This window comes from Girardinichthys multiradiatus, chromosome 19 (assembly GCF_021462225.1).
Source record: "Girardinichthys multiradiatus isolate DD_20200921_A chromosome 19, DD_fGirMul_XY1, whole genome shotgun sequence".
NCBI lineage: Eukaryota > Metazoa > Chordata > Actinopteri > Cyprinodontiformes > Goodeidae > Girardinichthys > Girardinichthys multiradiatus.
Window position 1 is genome coordinate 8,074,018 of NC_061811.1, and position 20,004 is coordinate 8,094,021.

Consider the following 20,004-nt stretch of genomic DNA (forward strand, 5'->3'; position numbering starts at 1 on the left):
TATCCTTTTGGAAAATCCTTGATTGACATTACATCAATGAAACCTGTGCTGACAATCTGGTGCTTTTGACCATTCATCATTTCCCATGAGCTCTAAGTCCTAATGGTTGGAAAGCCTCATGGCTATCACCCTAATCTTTAGTTCCCTCCAAAGATTCTCAATTGCATTCAAGTTGGGACTCTGGCTGTGCCACTTTCTTCCAGTCAGACAAAAACACGTCTTGTATCTATTGATAAATTAGTCTGATGGAGGCATTCTTTGCTGATCACATATTTCAATGAAGCAAAAAGGATATTTTTTATATTTATCGAAGATATGATTTATTTTAGCCAAGGAAAATAACATACAGTCAAGTACTTTATTTGTTGGTAGTCACTCTGTAAGGTATATTTCCTACTGATTTATTTAACTATAAGACACACAGAGTAAACATAAATTTTAACACTAATTCTACCTCTACCTATTTCTAAGAGAAAACATCTATCTGAACGAAAATATTTTCTAGGCTGATTAAAGGTCATTCTGAAGAAAACAGGCTACGCTCCTCTCTGATCCTGGTCTTATGGACGTCAGAAGTATTAATTCAATTATGAATTTATTATCAAGTATTAGTTCAAGGGTCTGCACACTTGTGCAACCATGTTTTTCTGTTACGTTTTATAAAGATTTCTTTGTTTTTTAAGTTTCAGATGAAGTTTCAGATGTGTGTCACATTAAATGTTGAAAATGTTCTGAAATGTTTCTTCTTTGTCCCTTTTTTATGACACACAAGCCTGGAATTTTAAAACGTTTTTAAAAGCATTGTATCACCAGTTATTTTATAGTTTACCAATCAAGGAAGGTTTTCCTGGATTTGTAAATAATGACAGAACTTTAACCATGTCATAACAGATAGGCGTCTCAAACTGACCATTGCAAGGTCCTAAAAACATTATTTTTAAGACCCACGGATACCATCAGCCTGGGGTATTAGATTATTTTGACCAGATCTATTAAAGGTAATTAAAGGAGACAGTTTGATGTGTTTGAAATGTCAAATCTTAATATTTGCAATCACGTCAGCCATGATGGTTGCTTTAAATAAAGCAGGTGTTGTTTAACCTAATGTTCATTTAAGGGTTGATAAGACATCACATCTGCTCCATTTTAGCTTTAGGGATTAGCCAGAGTGATAAATGAGGCTCAAATGTCATGGATCACCTACAGGTTGGGCAGCTTCGTCTCCAAACCCCCTCAGTGTTGGTGTTTATGGGCATATTGTGCTACCTGTGTTTACAGGGAGAGGAGACTCCGGTGCTGAGGAAGTGTTTTGAGGGAATCCGCAGGGACAGGGACGTGATTCGCGTCAGAGACACTGTTCTGCTGAAGTCTGGGCCCAGAAAGAAGTCTCTGCCTTACGTGGCCAAGGTGTCTGCCCTGTGGGAGGAGCCAGAGTCAGGTACACTGATCACAAAACACAGATCAAGGAAGCTAAACTGATGCTGTGATAAAGGAGAAATTAACTGTGTGGACTTGCGTTTTTCCTCAGGAGAGCTGATGATGAGTTTGTTTTGGTATTACCGTCCAGAACACACGCAGGGAGGGCGCAACCCCACCATGCATTGTGAGGTAAGAGGCTGCCATGCTTACTTACTTTTTACAATTTTAGCAAATAATACATCACAGCTTCCAAGTGTGATTGTGTAGTAACACACCAGATATTTAGTTGTGATGGGAACTTCAGAGAACTGGTTCTTTTGGCTCGGCTCTTTCAAACAGCTTGTAAAATTTTTATTGCTAGAATTAATTTATTGCTCACAGAAACGTTAATACACATGCAAAAGGATTATTAATTTAAAATGTAGTGAGACTAAGACAGAAGACAGAAAGTCTCATTTCAGTGTGAATCCAGTGTTTCATAAAGCGTACAAGCTTCAACATTTATAGTGACATTAAAGACAATTCCTAGCAGCAACATTCAAGAGAGCCCATGAAATTGCAACAGCAACCTTGCTTATAGTGTTGCAGCGCTGGCCACCTCTGTTGCCAAATAGTCAGCCAATTGTACAACTGCCGACCCTTCACCTCTCTGCTAGTGCAGACAGAGATGACGACACACATATTGACCAATCAGGTGTGGCTTGATTAAAACCTTAGCAAGAATTGGCTTAGTAAACCATAGCATAGCACAATGTAGTGAATCATTACATAGCATACTGTTTAGCTTCTGCTAAATTAGGTTTAAATCCAATAACAAAATTCACAAGTTAGTTCGTTAGGGACTAACCGGATATTATTTATTTGGTTCTAATTGAGAGTCTCTCTGCAGAATGAGATCTTTGCATCCCGTCACCAGGATGTCAACAGTGTGGCCTGTATTGAAGACAAATGCTATGTCCTAACGTTGGCACAGTATTGTCGGTAAGAAAGACAGTTTTGTGTGTTTAGTATATTTCTGTTTTTCAAACATGCCGCTGCTTACAAATCACAGTAACATTTTCTGCAGCACTCTTGATGAAATCCCAGCTTGATGGCTGTTTTTCTTTAGAGACAGGCAGTTTTTTTCTGTTTTCACACAGTTAAACAAAAATCTGTTCCTCTTTTGGTTGTGTGCAGATTTTGTGCCTTGGTAAAGCGCCACAGGGAGAGTGTACGCGACAGCGCCGTCTCCCTCGTGGTGCCCCCCGTTCTTAGCAACTCCATGCCCACCCACCACTGTGTGCCCGATGATGTCGACCCAGAGCTGGTGCTGTTCTGTCGACACGTCTACGACTTCCGCTACGGACGCCTCCTGAAGAACCTGCAGTAGTATGTGAGACTTTCTGCTGCACAGGAGCAGATCGTTTAACCTTACTGTCATCCTCCATGGGTTTTAATCCACTACTTGCAGCCTCATGCAAAGAATTTAATTAGCTTTGAACTGTTTGTTTAAACACAATACATTTGTTCGGCAGTCATCTGGCATGATGCATCAGAGTTGTGTGGCAGTGTGAATGGCCTGTGTTGATGTAGCAGCTGTCAGAAGAACATGGAAGTTACTCTGCTGTAAAAAAAACGCTACTGTAGCTCTTAGAAATGTGACATTTGACAGATCTGCAGCTGATGTTTTATGTGAATGACACTGCTGTCTGCCTGACAGATATCAGATACATAAAGTGCTTCAATGATCTGCTCATAGCTAATGAAAACCTATGGTATATCGTCGTTGATGTAAGAAGTGGCTGATGATTTGACCACATCTCTTCTAATTTCCCTCTGATTTAAATATGCTAAATATCTCATCGCTGCACATAGAGTCTTAGAGTACATTTTACTGGTTGTAGGGCCTTGTCTTAAACATGTAGTTTGAATAAAAGCTAATAATTGAGCTTGAAACTGCTAACAGCCAACTTGAAATGTTTTAGGAGATTTATAAGTCTTCTACCCAGGAATGCACTTACTGGAGTCAGACGTCAAAGCAGAGATGTTCTTAACTCAGGATGCATCCACAAGAACAGTTTCATTTTTAATACGTCAGGCTTTTTGCTGCTTTAGCATCTCCCGGCTGCACTAAGGCATATGTTAGGACCCCTGAAATCAATTTACTGAGAAAATCTTGATGAGAGACACTTTTGAAAGCCACGACAGAGATTAACAGCACAAAAAATCAATGATTTAACCACCATAACAACTGTACATCAGACAAACCTGCCAGCTCTTTTTACTGAAGCCATTTGCATTAGCCCGATAATAAATCTCTCGATATAAAAAAGTGTCAGCAAACCAACTATTTTTTTGTCCACTGATCAACTAATTTTTTAATAAATCTGAAAGACAAGTTTTCGCCTCTCACTCAATGACCACTGGAGGCACCAGCTCCCAGACGTCCATGGGTGGATGGACTAATTTTCCTCTCAAAAACCTATTATTTTATCTTATTTTATTTTATTAGCTATTTTTTACTATAAACGTTTGAATACCACAAAATATATAAGCAAAGATTAGCAATTGAAAGTGTGACATTTTTGTATGATGTGCCAGCTCCAGCGTAAAGCCCTTATTGTTTATATATTTACAGTTCAACAAGCCTGAGTATTTAGGATGTCAAACACGATGAGACTGAATGAAAGAAAAAAAAGAAATAAATGTTAAACTCCAAACAATAAAGAATACGTTTCTATTAAACCCTGTATTTAAAATGTAATAATGTAGACTGAAATAACTTTTATTTAATAAATGTATTTATTTTTACGAGTCCTTCTGGTTTAAATTAGATTTATTTAGATATTAGCATCATTTATCTAAAATATTTAGCTAAAATGCAGCTGCACATTATATGAAATCACAATCATCAATGCCACCTCATTGTGTGCAATATTGCGGTTGCAAAGGGCCACTTGGCTGCAACATCAGGTAGGCTATAATATTCCAAGGGCTGTGCATTAAAACTTGGCTTTCCAATAATGTTTTTGATCACTTGGATGGGCTTTCGCTTTTTATTATGTCCACATCTGATATAGATTTGTAGCGATGAAGATGACAGAGCTCAGGAGGAGACATTGTGATGATAGATGGTGAAAGGAAGAGAGTTAAGAGCAAAATAAAGGTTGATCTTCATCAATATTGTGATATTTAACAATATCATTGCAGTTTCATGTTTTTATAATATTGTGCAGCTCCAATCTAAACTGCACAAAGTCTGCACATTAATGGATGCAGAGGGTCAAAATGTTTCCATAAGCACAGACTACCTGTCACACTTCAGAGTTCATTCATCAGCTTCAAAACATTCTCTTTTCTCTTTACGGTCGACTCATCATTGACCTCTGGGTGTTGTCTCTTTGGGTGCTTAGCATGGATGGCGTTTGTGCTGCTGTGGTTCATCATGAAAACTTAGAGGTTCTGAAATTAACATCATTTTAAGGCAATACAAGTGTTTAATCATACCAGCCCTCTCTGTGTGTGGAGTGATTCAAAATGCAGTGATTCCAAAATCTGAATAATTTGGGGGAATTCTGCATTAATTCCCCCAAAACTTACATGTTTTATCTTAAGTTCAATTAAGGTCATCAGCTTTAATTAACGTCATTAGTCAGCAGATTGGAAAGTTGTTTTTTAACAATTCCAGCTGGTTTTCAGCCAGCCTGCAAATAATGCTGGATTTTGCATGTTTTTCTTTTTACTAACTAGAAATTGCCCATAAATATGACCTAAAGGAGTAAGAAATGTGGCTTTATTAGGAGGCTGTTAGTGTGGATGTAGCCTAACCTGTATTTTGTGCAGCAAGTAAGATTTTAACAATAAATTTAAAGTAGAAATACAACAAAAGATGAACTGTGAAAGTTCTGCCATCATGTCCCATATGAGTTATTTTTAATTAATATTTGCTCCCCAGAATGAAATCTGTGCACACAGTGTGAAGGTGATTATCATTCGGCCATTTAAGGCAAATACTTTGCTTCCTTAAAGCGTGTCTACGCTCTAGTGACTAATATATTCAGTGTAGCATTTCGATCTGTGATAAAGACATATTTCTATGTTTGAGAAAAAATTTGTATTTATTTCTGTATGGCGAAAATCTTAATTTATTTTCGACATAAATTTTAAAAGTAGAGTTTTAGATGATACGGTTTTCATTCCTGGTTCATCCTCTCTTCTTTCTTGTTGCACTGTGTAAAATCTGGGTGAGTCATTTGCCAAAGCATTACTGTGTTTGAGTTGCAGTTAAGGTTTTGTGTTGAAATGCTAAAGTTAGAGGATGTACCTGCGGGACCAAGATGCACGTGGGCTTCTCAGATGAAAAGCGTTGCCTCTTGATTATTTTTGCACCAACCTCATCATTTGCCTCTACCCTTGAGCCTGCCGCCTTATTCCTAGCCTTTTATTTAGGAACATGCGTTCATCTTTACCTGGGTTATTAAAGCTGCAAGTGTTGTTTGCTGATTGCTTACAGTAGATTTCAGTGTTCTGTACAAATGTAGCACCATCATTTATTTAAAAATATATCTAGGTCAAATTTTAGAGTTTTACTAAAGCAATAATCAACAAAATGAAAAATACTGTACTTTGCTTAAGTATTCACAGCTCCTTAATTTCTTTGACATTTTGATACATTATTATTCCATATATTATATAGGGCTTGTGAACATCAAGTCCTTTGAAGTCTTGCAACAGATGTTCAATTGGGTTTGGGCCTTGACTTTGACTAGGCCATTCCAACACATCTAAACCAGTCCATTATAGCTCTGGTTGTATGTTTAGGGTCGTAATCCTGATGTAAGGTGAACTTCCACCTCAGCTTCAAGACTTTAGCAGCCTCTATCAGGTTTTCTTCCAGGATTATCTTGTGTTTATCTCGTTCCATCTTTGCATCAAATTTGACCAGCTTAACTGTCCCTGCAGAACAAAAGCTTCCACTTAGCATGACGCTGCCACCACCATGTTCAACCATGGAAATCCATGCTGGCTCCTCCAGGGATATCATGGGCCGCTTAGCAGTTTCTCTCCTTAGTTACCTGGGTGGACAGGATGATGGAAACCCATGTATCATTGTCCTTCCACTTCACAATTATGCACCACTTTGTGTTTGTATTTCACATAATACATTAAAATACATTGAGGTTTGCGGTTGTAATGTGGCAATATGTAGAAAGGTCCATGGGGTGTGAATACTTATGCACATTAGTGTTCTAAACCTGTGTCCTAAACTCTGTTTTGGCTCAAATATGTCATAGTTTGCAGGTCCCATGCAAACATTTCTTAAATGTATTCATTCTGTTAATTCATTAGTATTAAGACATACATGTTTCTAGATTGACTGATCATAATACATCATAGTTGCCATTTAACCAACACTAGACATGAGTAAACTTTAGCAGATGGGGTCAAATTAGGAAAAACAAATTAACCTTGACATCAAATTGTGTACGTTTGTGGCATTTACGAATTATAGCAAAGTTAAGGGGTTATTTCCCCGCACATGCAAGCCAATAAAAGTACATCCATTTTTTTTTCTCATTTATTCAGTGTGCCTGGTTACAGTGGCCATCTTGGATTTGTCAGCTTTAAAGAGTTGTGAGACATTTCTGAGCAGATTTAAATTTAGCACCCCTCGATACTCTTAAAAATCTCCGAAAATGAATGCAATTTGCATTCAAGCACCTAAAGTAAGCACCTTTTCAGAAATGCTGCCTGGTGTAGAGGCCATAGCTCATGGCACAAAAATGATTTAGAATAGAAACAAGTCTCAGAAGAAGGTTATGGGATGTCATAGAGTTGCACGTATTTCAGGTTATATCTAATAAATAGGCAGTCAGCAAATACCAAAAGGCTGGCATTACCACTTCAGAGTCCAGAGAAGCTTATGAAACAGAGCCAGAATACATCTGAATCTTCTGACACTTTCTAGCAATGGTTGTGAATGATCTCACTCATATCTGCTCTTCTCGCTCTTCTCGTAATCGCTTACATGTCAGTTGTAGAAGTCCGGGGTTTCAGGGTAAAATGCTGACCACTCTTACCATCTCTCCATTAACAAACCTCCCGTCTTCTGCCTTCAGTATGCGTACATCCTGAAGGTCTGACCCAGTACAGCATCTAAGTCCCTAACAAATCAGTCCAAATGTATTTGTAAAAAACATGAGGGTCATACAATCAGTGCAGTCCATGTATATGAGACAAATCCCATCCTGCATCAACCGGATGCATGACAGTAATGCAGGTGCATCCCAACAAATAAGAAAATAAATGTGAAGTTCATCCAATAATTTATTTACACCCTGCTTGCAAGCACCTACTTTCTTGAAAGCTGTTAATTTGTGTGGATTTTAAAAGTGTTGTCATATATTTCCTACAATCTAAGGGAAAAAATGGTTTCACTGCAATTGATCAATGTTTTTCCCTGAACCTTCCCCTAATTAACAGCTTAATTTTTATTCATTCGGTTATTCAGACTCCAATTTAAAGGTATTGTTGAGATTATTTTTGAGCGGGGTTCTGTTGAGAGATGATGAAAGGTCAGTAGCTTACCTGCAGCAGATAACTCCCTTAGCTTCTTCTCTTTGAATGAGTACAGTTTAGTTTTTTCTCAGAAGCTGAACATATTTACACTGAACATTGAAGTGGTCTCTAACATTAACCTTCTCGTGTGAAACACCTGAAACAAACATTTTAAGTGTTTGTTACCATACTAACGATCTGAAGGGGAAATACGGCAGAATCCATATTTCATCTTTCAGTTGCTGCAAAAACTCTGTTTTTACAGCTTATTACTTCCATTATTAAAAGGAATTTAAAAGCTTAACACAGATGGTGTCTGAAGCCAGTGGTTCTGAAGCCAACACACCGAAATGACACGAAGCAGTCTCACAGATCATAAAGACACATTTGATTCACTCTGAACATCTGTAACATGGAAGTATGAGATATTTTCTGTCTTACATGGCCCTCTGTGCCTGTTTCCATTAACTGTTCCTATTCCAAGAGTTTACTGAGGAGAAGGATGTGTTGTCTGAGTAGTTTCCCAAATGCCTTCTGTTTGTTTAAAGATGCTGATCTGATCGTGAATCAAAGAAATGTTTGCACCAAATAAAGACAAGAATTTAACTCATTCCCAGGTGTAGAAATACCTGAATGTTAGTCCTAGTGTGAATCTTCCTTTGTATTCTTTGCATGGAAATATCTTGGAAATATTAATCACAACACAGATTATTTGTATGAATTTAAATGGACTTCTGTAACATTAGATATAAGATATTGTAATAAATAATATATGACTTCAAACTTTCTTGTCTTTTTTGTGTGCCGGTGTTGGAATAGGAAGTCTCTCCAGGCTGTAGTAACAAATGCTGTCCACATGGTGGCTCAATCGGGCAGGAAATTCATGAAGCCCAACTGTCCACTGCCTCTGAAAGATGTGGATCTAATGATCAAATGTAATAGCAGCTGAAATGTATTTTTACACAGATAAACACAATCATGAGGAACATGTTTTATTTATCTCTTTATCAAAATAAGCGAAAAATATTATTATTAGTTAATCGTAATGCCGGTTTGTACTTTGTCAAATAGCAATATTCGGCACATTAAGCAAAGTTTTTTAATTCAGTTAGTTTGGTTGAAATATTATTTTTTTATTATATACATTTTCTTCATCTATATCCTGTGCATTTTTCCTCTGTCAGCCACATTCACACAGTTGTGTAAAATCAAATTGCAATAATAGCAGTAATATTCCACATTTTAAAACTTTTTGTAAAGTCAAGTGATTTCAGTGCAGTTAAAACATATTTTAAAGGAATTAAAACTACTAAAAATGGTAAACAAAACAGTTTTTTTTTTGCAACGTAAACCAACAGAATAATAAAAAAGTGCCATTCTACCTCTAAAAATAGTAAACGACAAAATGAGGTTGAACAGTTGAAATATAGGTAATAGCTTTAAGCCAGCTGAGATAAACTAGCCTGTTTACATTTTCAGAGCTTAAGGCTGCCCTTTTCTTTTGAGTTATGAGAAAGCCCTCTCACAAGGGATAGAAGTGACAAGAGATGCCAGATCTTTTCCATTATGGATGCGCTCCTGCATGAGTTGACCCCCTCTACAGGGTGTAGTCTGTCTCACTGATGGGTTCTGGCAAAGACCTGATGGATTCTTTCTCCAGTGGAGCCTCAAGGTTGGTCTCTTCCCCCTTCTTGCTTTTGTTTTGACAATCACTTTAAAGTAACACCAGCACCAGAGTTAAAGACCTTGTGAAGAAACTGTTAAAGGTTAGTGGAAGCTAACAATAACAACTAACCGCTTTTAAATTAGGCTGGTGATGCCCCCATGTGAGTGTTACTCCAATTCAGAGGGTGTCGGTAATGCACACCAAAAGCTGTTTGCCAACTGTCAATAAAAAGAAGAAGAAGAAGACCTGCATGAGTGTCAAAAGACAGATGCAAGATGTGTGTGGAGTTGCTCCAGCAGTTACAGATGAGTATTTTGTTGAAAAGGAAAAATGAATTGGGTGTTTGAATACTCTGTTAAATGGGGTTGATAACAGAGTCTCATCTTAACATGCAAAGTTCCCATGAAAGTGCAGCATGAACTTAACACAATGCGAAGATGTAAAGACATCAGCAGTGACCTTGGAGAACAAGCTCTTGCTGCCCATTGATCTTGGAAGAATGCAATTTCAAGGCTACTTGTTTTTACAAATCTGCATTTTATTAAGCAACGAGACCTCTGGAACAATTTCGCTTGGACAGTTGACACTGAACTAGATATGTTAGGCCATTATGCACAGCACCATGTTTGGAGAAAAATAAACACTGCATAACAGCACAAACACCTCATACAAACAGCCAAGCACAGTGGTGGAGGGCTGTAATGTGGGCTGTTTATATATATATATATATATATATATATATATATATATATATATATATATATACAGGTCCTTCTCAAAATATTAGCATATTGTGATAAAGTTCATTATTTTCCATAATGTCATGATGAAAATTTAACATTCATATATTTTAGATTCATTGCACACTAACTGAAATATTTCAGGTCTTTTATTGTCGTAATACGGATGATTTTGGCATACAGCTCATGAAAACCCAAAATTCCTATCTCACAAAATTAGCATATCATTAAAAGGGTCTCTAAACGAGCTATGAACCTAATCATCTGAATCAACGAGTTAACTCTAAACACCTGCAAATGATTCCTGAGGCCTTTAAAACTCCCAGCCTGGTTCATCACTCAAAACCCCAATCATGGGTAAGACTGCCGACCTGACTGCTGTCCAGAAGGCCACTATTGACACCCTCAAGCAAGAGGGTAAGACACAGAAAGAAATTTCTGAACGAATAGGCTGTTCCCAGAGTGCTGTATCAAGGCACCTCAGTGGGAAGTCTGTGGGACGGAAAAAGTGTGGCAGAAAACGCTGCACAACGAGAAGAGGTGACCGGACCCTGAGGAAGATTGTGGAGAAGGGCCGATTCCAGAACTTGGGGGACCTGCGGAAGCAGTGGACTGAGTCTGGAGTAGAAACATCCAGAGCCACCGTGCACAGGCGTGTGCAGGAAATGGGCTACAGGTGCCGCATTTCCCAGGTCAAGCCACTTTTGAACCAGAAACAGCAGCAGAAGCGCCTGACCTGGGCTACAGAGAAACAGCACTGGACTGTTGCTCAGTGGTCCAAAGTACTTTTTTCGGATGAAAGCAAATTCTGCATGTCATTCTGAAATCAAGGTGCCAGAGTCTGGAGGAAGACTGGGGAGAAGGAAATGCCAAAATGCCAGATGTCCAGTATCAAGTACCCACAGTCAGTGATTGTCTGGGGTGCCGTGTCAGCTGCTGGTGTTGGTCCACTGTGTTTTATCAAGGGCAGGGTCAATGCAGCTAGCTATCAGGAGATTTTGGAGCACTTCATGCTTCCATCTGCTGAAAAGCTTTATGGAGATGAAGATTTCATTTTTCAGCACGACCTGGCACCTGCTCACAGTGCCAAAACCACTGGTAAATGGTTTACTGACCATGGTATCACTGTGCTCAATTGGCCTGCCAACTCTCCTGACCTGAACCCCATAGAGAATCTGTGGGATATTGTGAAGAGAACGTTGAGAGACTCAAGACCCAACACTCTGGATGAGCTAAAGGCCGCTATCGAAGCATCCTGGGCCTCCATAAGACCTCAGCAGTGCCACAGGCTGATTGCCTCCATGCCACGCCGCATTGAAGCAGTCATTTCTGCAAAAGGATTCCCGACCAAGTATTGAGTGCATAACTGTACATGATTATTTGAAGGTTGACGTTTTTTGTATTAAAAACACTTTTTTTTATTGGTCGGATGAAATATGCTAATTTTGTGAGATAGGAATTTTGGGTTTTCATGAGCTGTATGCCAAAATCATCCGTATTAAGACAATAAAAGACCTGAAATATTTCAGTTAGTGTGCAATGAATCTAAAATATATGAATGTTAAATTTTCATCATGACATTATGGAAAATAATGAACTTTATCACAATATGCTAATATTTTGAGAAGGACCTGTATATATATATATATGTATATATATATATATATATATATATATATATATATATATATATATATATATGTATATTGATACATGTATATATATATATATATATATATATATATATATATATATATATATATATACATGTATATATATATATATATATATATACATGTATATATACATATATATATATATATATATATATATATATATATATATATATATATATATATATATATATATATATATACATGTATATATACAGGGGTTGGACAATGAAACTGAAACACCTGGTTTTAGACCACAATAATTTATTAGTATGGTGTAGGGCCTCCTTTTGCGGCCAATACAGCGTCAATTCGTCTTGGGAATGACATATACAAGTCCTGCACAGTGGTCAGAGGGATTTGAAGCCATTCTTCTTGCAGGATAGTGGCCAGGTCACTACGTGATACTGGTGGAGGAAAACGTTTCCTGACTCGCTCCTCCAAAACACCCCAAAGTGGCTCAATAATATTTAGATCTGGTGACTGTGCAGGCCATGGAAGATGTTCAACTTCACTTTCATGTTCATCAAACCAATCTTTCACCAGTCTTGCTGTGTGTATTGGTGCATTGTCATCCTGATACACGGCACCGCCTTCAGGATACAATGTTTGAACCATTGGATGCACATGGTCCTCAAGAATGGTTCGGTAGTCCTTGGCAGTGATGCGCCCATCTAGCACAAGTATTGGGCCAAGGGAATGCCATGATATGGCAGCCCAAACCATCACTGATCTACCCCCATGCTTCACTCTGGGCATGCAACAGTCTGGGTGGTACGCTTCTTTGGGGCTTCTCTACACCGTAACTCTCCCGGATGTGGGGAAAACAGTAAAGGTGGACTCATCAGAGAACAATACATGTTTCACATTGTCCACAGCCCAAGATTTGCGCTCCTTGCACCATTGAAACCGATGTTTGGCATTGGCATGAGTGATCAAAGGTTTGTCCTCTTTTGAACTCTGGTATGTCACCCATAATGTTGTGTGCATTTCAATATTTTGAGCAAAACTGTGCTCTTACCCTGCTAATTGAACCTTCACACTCTGCTCTTACTGGTGCAATGTGCAATCAATGAAGACTGGCCACCAGACTGGTCCAATTTAGCCATGAAACCTCCTACACTAAAATGACAGGTGTTTCAGTTTCATTGTCCAACCCCTGTAGGCAAGGTCCTGTATCTGCAAAACTTCTTTTCTAGAGTAAAATTTGAGGCCATATATCTGTCAGCTAAATCTTGTCCCTAACTGGGTCATCAACAGGACAATGATTTCAGATACAGCAGCAAATATACAACAGAATGGCTAAGAAAGGAAGGAATCAAGGTTCTGCAGTGGCCCACTCAAAGTCCAGACTTTGACCTGATTGAAATGCTGTGCTGAAATCTATCTGCAAACCTCAATTACCCAAACAAATGTTGAAATGAGTCAACCAAAATTCCTCCACAATGGTCTGAGTCTGATAAAGATGTGTAGAAAATCACTGCCAAGAGGTTTTACTGCTGAAGGTGGTTGTTCATGCTAATGAATCACAGAGTATACTTAGTTTTTCACATAAGTCTATTCTATGGAAACGTTTTTTTCTCCCGACAACAGGGGACTGTAGCCAGAAGCTTAAACAGCAGAAGAAAACTTTTGTGTGAAAACTGCTCACCGCTGAGATTCAGCTGGCTGTGAGGTGTTGACGCTGTTACTCAGTCCTCGAAGCAGCAAAGATGAGAGGCGGAGCAGCTTGAAAAACGAAACAAGGAGGCATCTGTCAGCTAATCTCCATAATCAGGGTTTTGTGGTAAAGTAGGTCCTAGTGCTGTTCAATCAGACTCTGAAGTTTTTAAGTGGTGATGAAAATCACTGAAGTGTCTAAAAGTCAGAGAGAGTCTATTCAGATCATCGAGTGTTTTGTGTGATTATTAGCATACATCTGTTTGCACAAGTGTCTATGGGATCTATTCTGGGTTTTTTTAGTGAATGAGTGTTTGTGGGTTTGCTGCTCTAGCCTCTAAAATGTTCTTCTAACGTGTTTTGTTTTCATTTGTTCATTTTATAATTACCGGTAATAGTTTGTTTTTTCTGAGCATACTAACCTGTGTATATAAAGGTCATTTACATCCTGTAGTTGTCTATTATTTTTGGAGCTATGATTAGTTCTATTGTTGTAATTTTATATTTATAAAACTGAGTTGGTAATTGTTCACACCGCACATGGAGTTTCCGCACATGGAAACTAACTTCATAAAAAGACTCAAATCCCCAGTGAGGTAAAAAGAAAACCCTGTCATTGTTTTTGGTGCCTATATCCAGCAGTCTATGGGCAGGGTACACCCTGGACAGGTCGCCAGTCCATCGCAGGGCAACACACAAACAACCACGCACACACTCATTCATACACCTAAGGGCAATTTAGAGTTACCAATTAACCTAACAGGCATGTCTTGGACTGTGGGAGGAAGCCGGAGTACCCGGTGAGAACCCATGCATGCACGAGGAGAACATGCAAACACCATGCAGAAAGACCCCCGGCCGGGAATCGAACCCAGGACCTTCTAGACTAATCAAACCACACCTCCCAGCATTCACTGCAGTTCTTGGATTCTGCTGCTGTCACAGAGAGGTCATGGCTTGCTCCATTTGTAACCTCGTCATCATTCCCTTTGCCCATAAATTTCTGGCATTGACTGAAATAATCATTTCCTGCTAAAGTATTATTTCTGGTATTGATGTTCATCATGGTTCCTCACATTCTCATTTGATCCAAAGCTTTGATTATTCCATATTTTCCATTTGTATATTACTCATCAACTGATTAATCTTCCATTTTACTATCATTATTATTGTTTTCCTTTGTTCAGTAGTTTAATGAGTGTTACCAGTTTTAGGTGGAGAATTTCAATCAAAATAATCATAACTGCACCACATGTTCTCTCCACGTTTTCCTCTCTCTGTTTTATTCTACTAGATAAAGTTATTGAAGGCGCTACTGCTGTACCTGTCGTAGGTTTCTTTCTGTAAAAGGGGAGTTTTTCTTTCCACTGTCATACATGTGATACACGCATGCCCTGTATGAGGGATTGCTGTAAACTTAATCTCTCGATGCAATCAACTGACCATGGTTACCACATTCCCGTTCAGGAAGGGGGATTGCTGCAACATCCGTGACTCTGTAATCAGCTGGGTTTTTCATAGATAGAACACTTTTTACCAGTTGCCATAATGGTGGGGCTTGACTGCATTGTTTAATAACTGGGATCAAACTGTAGTGTGTATAACTGAAGTATGAACTGGTGTTATATAGAGTGAATGAACTGTGGGAAAACTCTTTGAAAACTGTGTAAAGTAATGTGTAAAGAAATAAGGAACAAATACATTTTGTTCATGCCTGAAGATAAGCACTGACAAAATCTTGGGTGAAGTCATCAGAATTAATGCGTGGAGGTGTTTAACTTCCATGCATGCAGCCCGAATTAGATATTGGAGTTAGGAAGCAAAACTTGCTGGTATTTTTTGTTATAGCATTAGAGGTTACATGCACATTACATCTATGAGCGAGGTCAGTGAATATGTGCTTTTGTCTTCCAAGCTTTCTGACAGGACTTTTTCCACGTGTCAGAACTGTCTGGGAGGTGAAAAAAATAGTTACAAATATAATTTCCTCTCTTTCTTGCTCTTCAGCTCTCAACATGAAGGATGGTGGCACCAGGTGTATCGCGGTGGAGGTCCTGAGGCGTCTAAATTGCAAACGTGTAAGGCCTTTCACCTCTCAGCCAGCTGACTCATTTGGAACTTGCACAGCTCTCCTCTCTCTTCTGGTTTCCTGTCCTCAGTGTGATGCTACACACTGATGAATCCCAGACAGTAGCCCTGTATTCTCCACAAAAATATGGATTTTCTTGGATTGTTTTTAGACTTGTACATAACAATAGTTCATTTTTTCCATGATGATGTTTCTAAAGCTCTTTTCTAGTCTCACTCTGTGAAGATTCCACATCTCTGATGTTCAAAAGTACTTTGTAAAGATGTTCGGCAATTTTGCCAACCTCTCCCCTCTGGGCATCATTCAGTGCAGCTGTGACTCCACCACAGGAGGTTCCAGTCTGCTAGATTGGAGTAAAAAACAGAAGCACAGAGTGCAAACCAAATGTCTGTCAAATGTGGTCTTCAATTCGAAATACTATAAAAAGTGTCAGAAAAGTCTAATCTTGTTTACTTTAGTTTTCTGTCTTTTTGAACATTAATCACAGTCATCAGACTCTGAGTCCTCTCTTTCTGCCTTTACTGATTTTCTTCATCCCATCCTTCCTGTCCATCATCTACAGGTCCTTCTCAAAAAATTAGCATATTGTGATAAAGTTCATTATTTTCCATAATGTCATGATGAAAATTTAACATTCATATATTTTAGATTCATTGCACACTAACTGAAATATTTCAGGTCTTTTATTGTCTTAATACAGATGATTTTGGCATACAGCTCATGAAAACCCAAAATTCCTATCTCACAAAATTAGCATATTTCATCCGACCAATAAAAGAAAAGTGTTTTTAATACAAAAAACGTCAACCTTCAAATAATCATGTACAGTTATGCACTCAATACTTGGTCGGGAAGCCTTTGGCAGAAATGACTGCTTCAATGCGGCGTGGCATGGAGGCAATCAGCCTGTGGCACTGCTGAGGTCTTATGGAGGCCCAGGATGCTTCGATAGCGGCCTTTAGCTCATCCAGAGTGTTGGGTCTTGAGTCTCTCAACGTTCTCTTCACAATATCCCACAGATTCTCTATGGGGTTCAGGTCAGGAGAGTTGGCAGGTCAATTGAGCACAGTGATACCATGGTCAGTAAACCATTTACCAGTGGTTTTGGCACTGTGAACAGGTGCCAGGTCGTGCTGAAAAATGAAATCTTCATCTCCATAAAGCTTTTCAGCAGTTGGAAGCATGAAGTGCTCCAAAATCTCCTGATAGCTAGCTGCATTGACCCTGCCCTTGATAAAACACAGTGGACCAACACCAGCAGCTGACACGGCACCCCAGACCATCACTGACTGTGGGTACTTGACACTGGACTTCTGGCATTTTGGCATTTCCTTCTCCCCAGTCTTCCTCCAGACTCTGGCACCTTGATTTCCGAATGACATGCAGAATTGGCTTTCATCCGAAAAAAGTACTTTGGACCACTGAGCAACAGTCCAGTGCTGCTTCTCTGTAGCCCAGGACTGGGGAATGTGGCACCCGTAGCCCATTTCCTGCACACGCCTGTGCACGGTGGCTCTGGATGTTTCTACTCCAGACTCAGTCCACTGCTTCCGCAGGTCCCCCAAGGTCTGGAATCGGCCCTTCTCCACAATCTTCCTCAGGGTCCGGTCACCTCTTCTCGTTGTGCAGCGTTTTCTGCCACACTTTTTCCTTCCCACAGACTTCCCACTGAGGTGCCTTGATACAGCACTCTGGGAACAGCCTATTTGTTCAGAAATGTCTTTCTGTGTCTTACCCTCTTGCTTGAGGGTGTCAATAGTGGCCTTCTGGACAGCAGTCAGGTCGGCAGTCTTACCCATGATTGGGGTTTTGAGTGATAAACCAGGCTGGGAGTTTTAAAGGCCCCAGGAATCTTTTGCAGGTGTTTAGAGTTAACTTGTTGATTCAGATGATTAGGTTCATAGCTCGTTTAGAGACCCTTTTAATGATATGCTAATTTTGTGAGATAGGAATTTTGGGTTTTCATGAGCTGTATGCCAAAATCATCCGTATTAAGACAATAAAAGACCTGAAATATTTCAGTTAGTGTGCAATGAATCTAAAATATATGAATGTTAAATTTTCATCATTACATTATAGAAAATAATGAACTTTATCACAATATGCTAATATTTTGAGAAGGACCTGTATCTGCAGCTGAGAATCACTTATTCACCAGGTTCAGATCAACAACTCTATCTTCTTCCTCTGTGAACCAACATTCAAACTGTAGTATTAGCTTCACACAGATGCAACTTCCATTCATTTTTATATTGTGAAAATTCACATGTTTTACTATTTAATGTCCATATCCACAACCAGGTTGGATTTCTTTTGTTTTTCTTTCTTAAAAACCCTCTTAAAGAAAGTTTATGATCCCTCACAAAGGTAGACAAACTTAGTAAAGTGCATGATGCAAACAAAAACATTTATTGCAACCAGACCCAACAGCTGATCAGTCCTGCACAGTGACTAGTTTAACACATCAATCCAAAGCCAGGGATTACTTTAAGCTTTCTAATTGAGTAAAATCAGATCATCTATTTGTGTAGCACTTCAACATATACTGACCATTTAGAGAAACGTTTTTAAAGTTTGTTGAAGTTATAAAAACTGATTTGCGTGGGTAAAAGTTGGTTCTGACTAGATTTAAAAGGTAGTTTTGAAAGAAATTTGATTAAGCAGTTCTTGAAAAGTAAATGTCAAATCATGTGTGTTTGTGTTCAGCACACTTTATTTTATTTATTATTTTAAAAGTGTTAGCCTCATCTTTGTGACTATACTGAACACTTTCTGAACGAAGCTTTATTTTTTACAAATATTTGATTCATTTATGCTGTAACAGCAGTCAAATCACTGCCTATGATGGTGAATGATTGTGGTCTTGCTCTTTCTTCCATTCACTCAGCAACTTTCACTAATGGGGATTTCTTATCATATCCTAAGGAGGGAAAGGTGTCTGTAACATGATGGGCCTTCAGGCAACAGGTGCACACTAAACCCAAAGAGCTAAGCAAAATCACGTCTGTCAGTTATTTGTAAAATCTATAACCCAGCAGGTGGTTAATCAAACATCCAGTCATAATTTGGAGCAGTTGTTACGGAGCTGCTGCACCACCGCTTCAGTTTTCCTCCAGAACAGAGGGATAAATCCTCAACTCTATTTTATATGCATATTTTTTTCCATGTGTGATGCAATTGTGTCAGCCTGTAATAAGACATGAGGTCCAACATGTCCCCTCAGTGGTTCTATTTGTAAGTCATCTGTGTTTGTAAATGCTGTTATAATAGTATTGTTTTTCCCTCTGATGTTATCATAGTTATGCACTGTTAGAGGCAGACATGGTGGTAATTTTGCCACAATGTTGGGGTTTTTCCTCTCGTATGTTGCTCGGTAAGAAGAACTCAACTTGGTGAGGATGGAGCCAGCAATGAGAAAACTGCACCCACAAATAATGTTTCATAAACAGAGTTTATAAAAGCAGAAAAATTAAACAGGATACTCAGGGAACCGCACTCTGAGCTTCACTGTATGTGTGAGTAAAATACATTTTCAAGGTTTCGTTTTTTCAAACGGCCCCATCCCTGTCCCACACTGATGAAATGTATCCATATATATGTTGTGATTTAAAGTGAGCATAAGAACATTCAAGTCGGTCGGCGTGTGTGGGTTTGGATCCCCAAAGCTCAACTGTTATTATAGTATATATTTACAAGTCATTTCCTTAGTCCAAGTCGAGTCTCATGATATATGCCCCAGGTCCAAGTCAAGCTTTGTCTTTTGCCACAGTCATGATCCTCCTTTGTTTTGTGTTTTGAGTTTCTTGCCTGTTTCACTTCACTTCCCTCTTTGGTTGCTGTTCAAGTTAGATTACATTAATTATTATTTCTTGTGTTTGGATTACTTCGTTGGATTCCTCTGTGTTGGGTGTTTTAGTTTGAATGTCTTTGTAGATATGGGCCCGTATTCACAAAGATTCTCAAAGTTCTCTCAGAGGGCTCCTATTTTAATCTAAACTTTCCCTATTTTAACAGTCATTCACTTCACTGCGACTCTGAGCAAGGAGACGACAGAAATCCCCATCTTATTGAGGAGGTGTGGTTGACCCCGTTGCTAGGTGTGACGCTGTCTTCTAAGAGCTGTGATTGGTTACAAAATACCAAAAAGAAAGAAAGCAAAAAGTTGCAAATGCACTCCTAGTAATCAGTGGAGAAAAATTAACTGATAGAATTTAGACTGGA

At 38.8% G+C, this 20,004-nt stretch overlaps 1 protein-coding gene across 1 annotated transcript in view; it reads left to right on the forward strand.

Annotated features, from left to right (window-relative positions):
- Positions 1-8,739, forward strand: part of bahd1 (bromo adjacent homology domain containing 1) — a 51,698-nt gene extending 42,959 nt beyond the window's left edge. The window contains exons 4-7 of the mRNA XM_047345141.1: positions 1,279-1,438; positions 1,529-1,608; positions 2,309-2,400; positions 2,596-8,739. Of these exons, the coding sequence (XP_047201097.1) occupies positions 1,279-1,438; positions 1,529-1,608; positions 2,309-2,400; positions 2,596-2,788 (525 nt within the window). The 3' untranslated portion in view covers positions 2,789-8,739. The remainder of the gene's footprint in view (positions 1-1,278; positions 1,439-1,528; positions 1,609-2,308; positions 2,401-2,595) is intronic.
- The last annotated feature ends 11,265 nt before the right edge of the window (positions 8,740-20,004 follow it).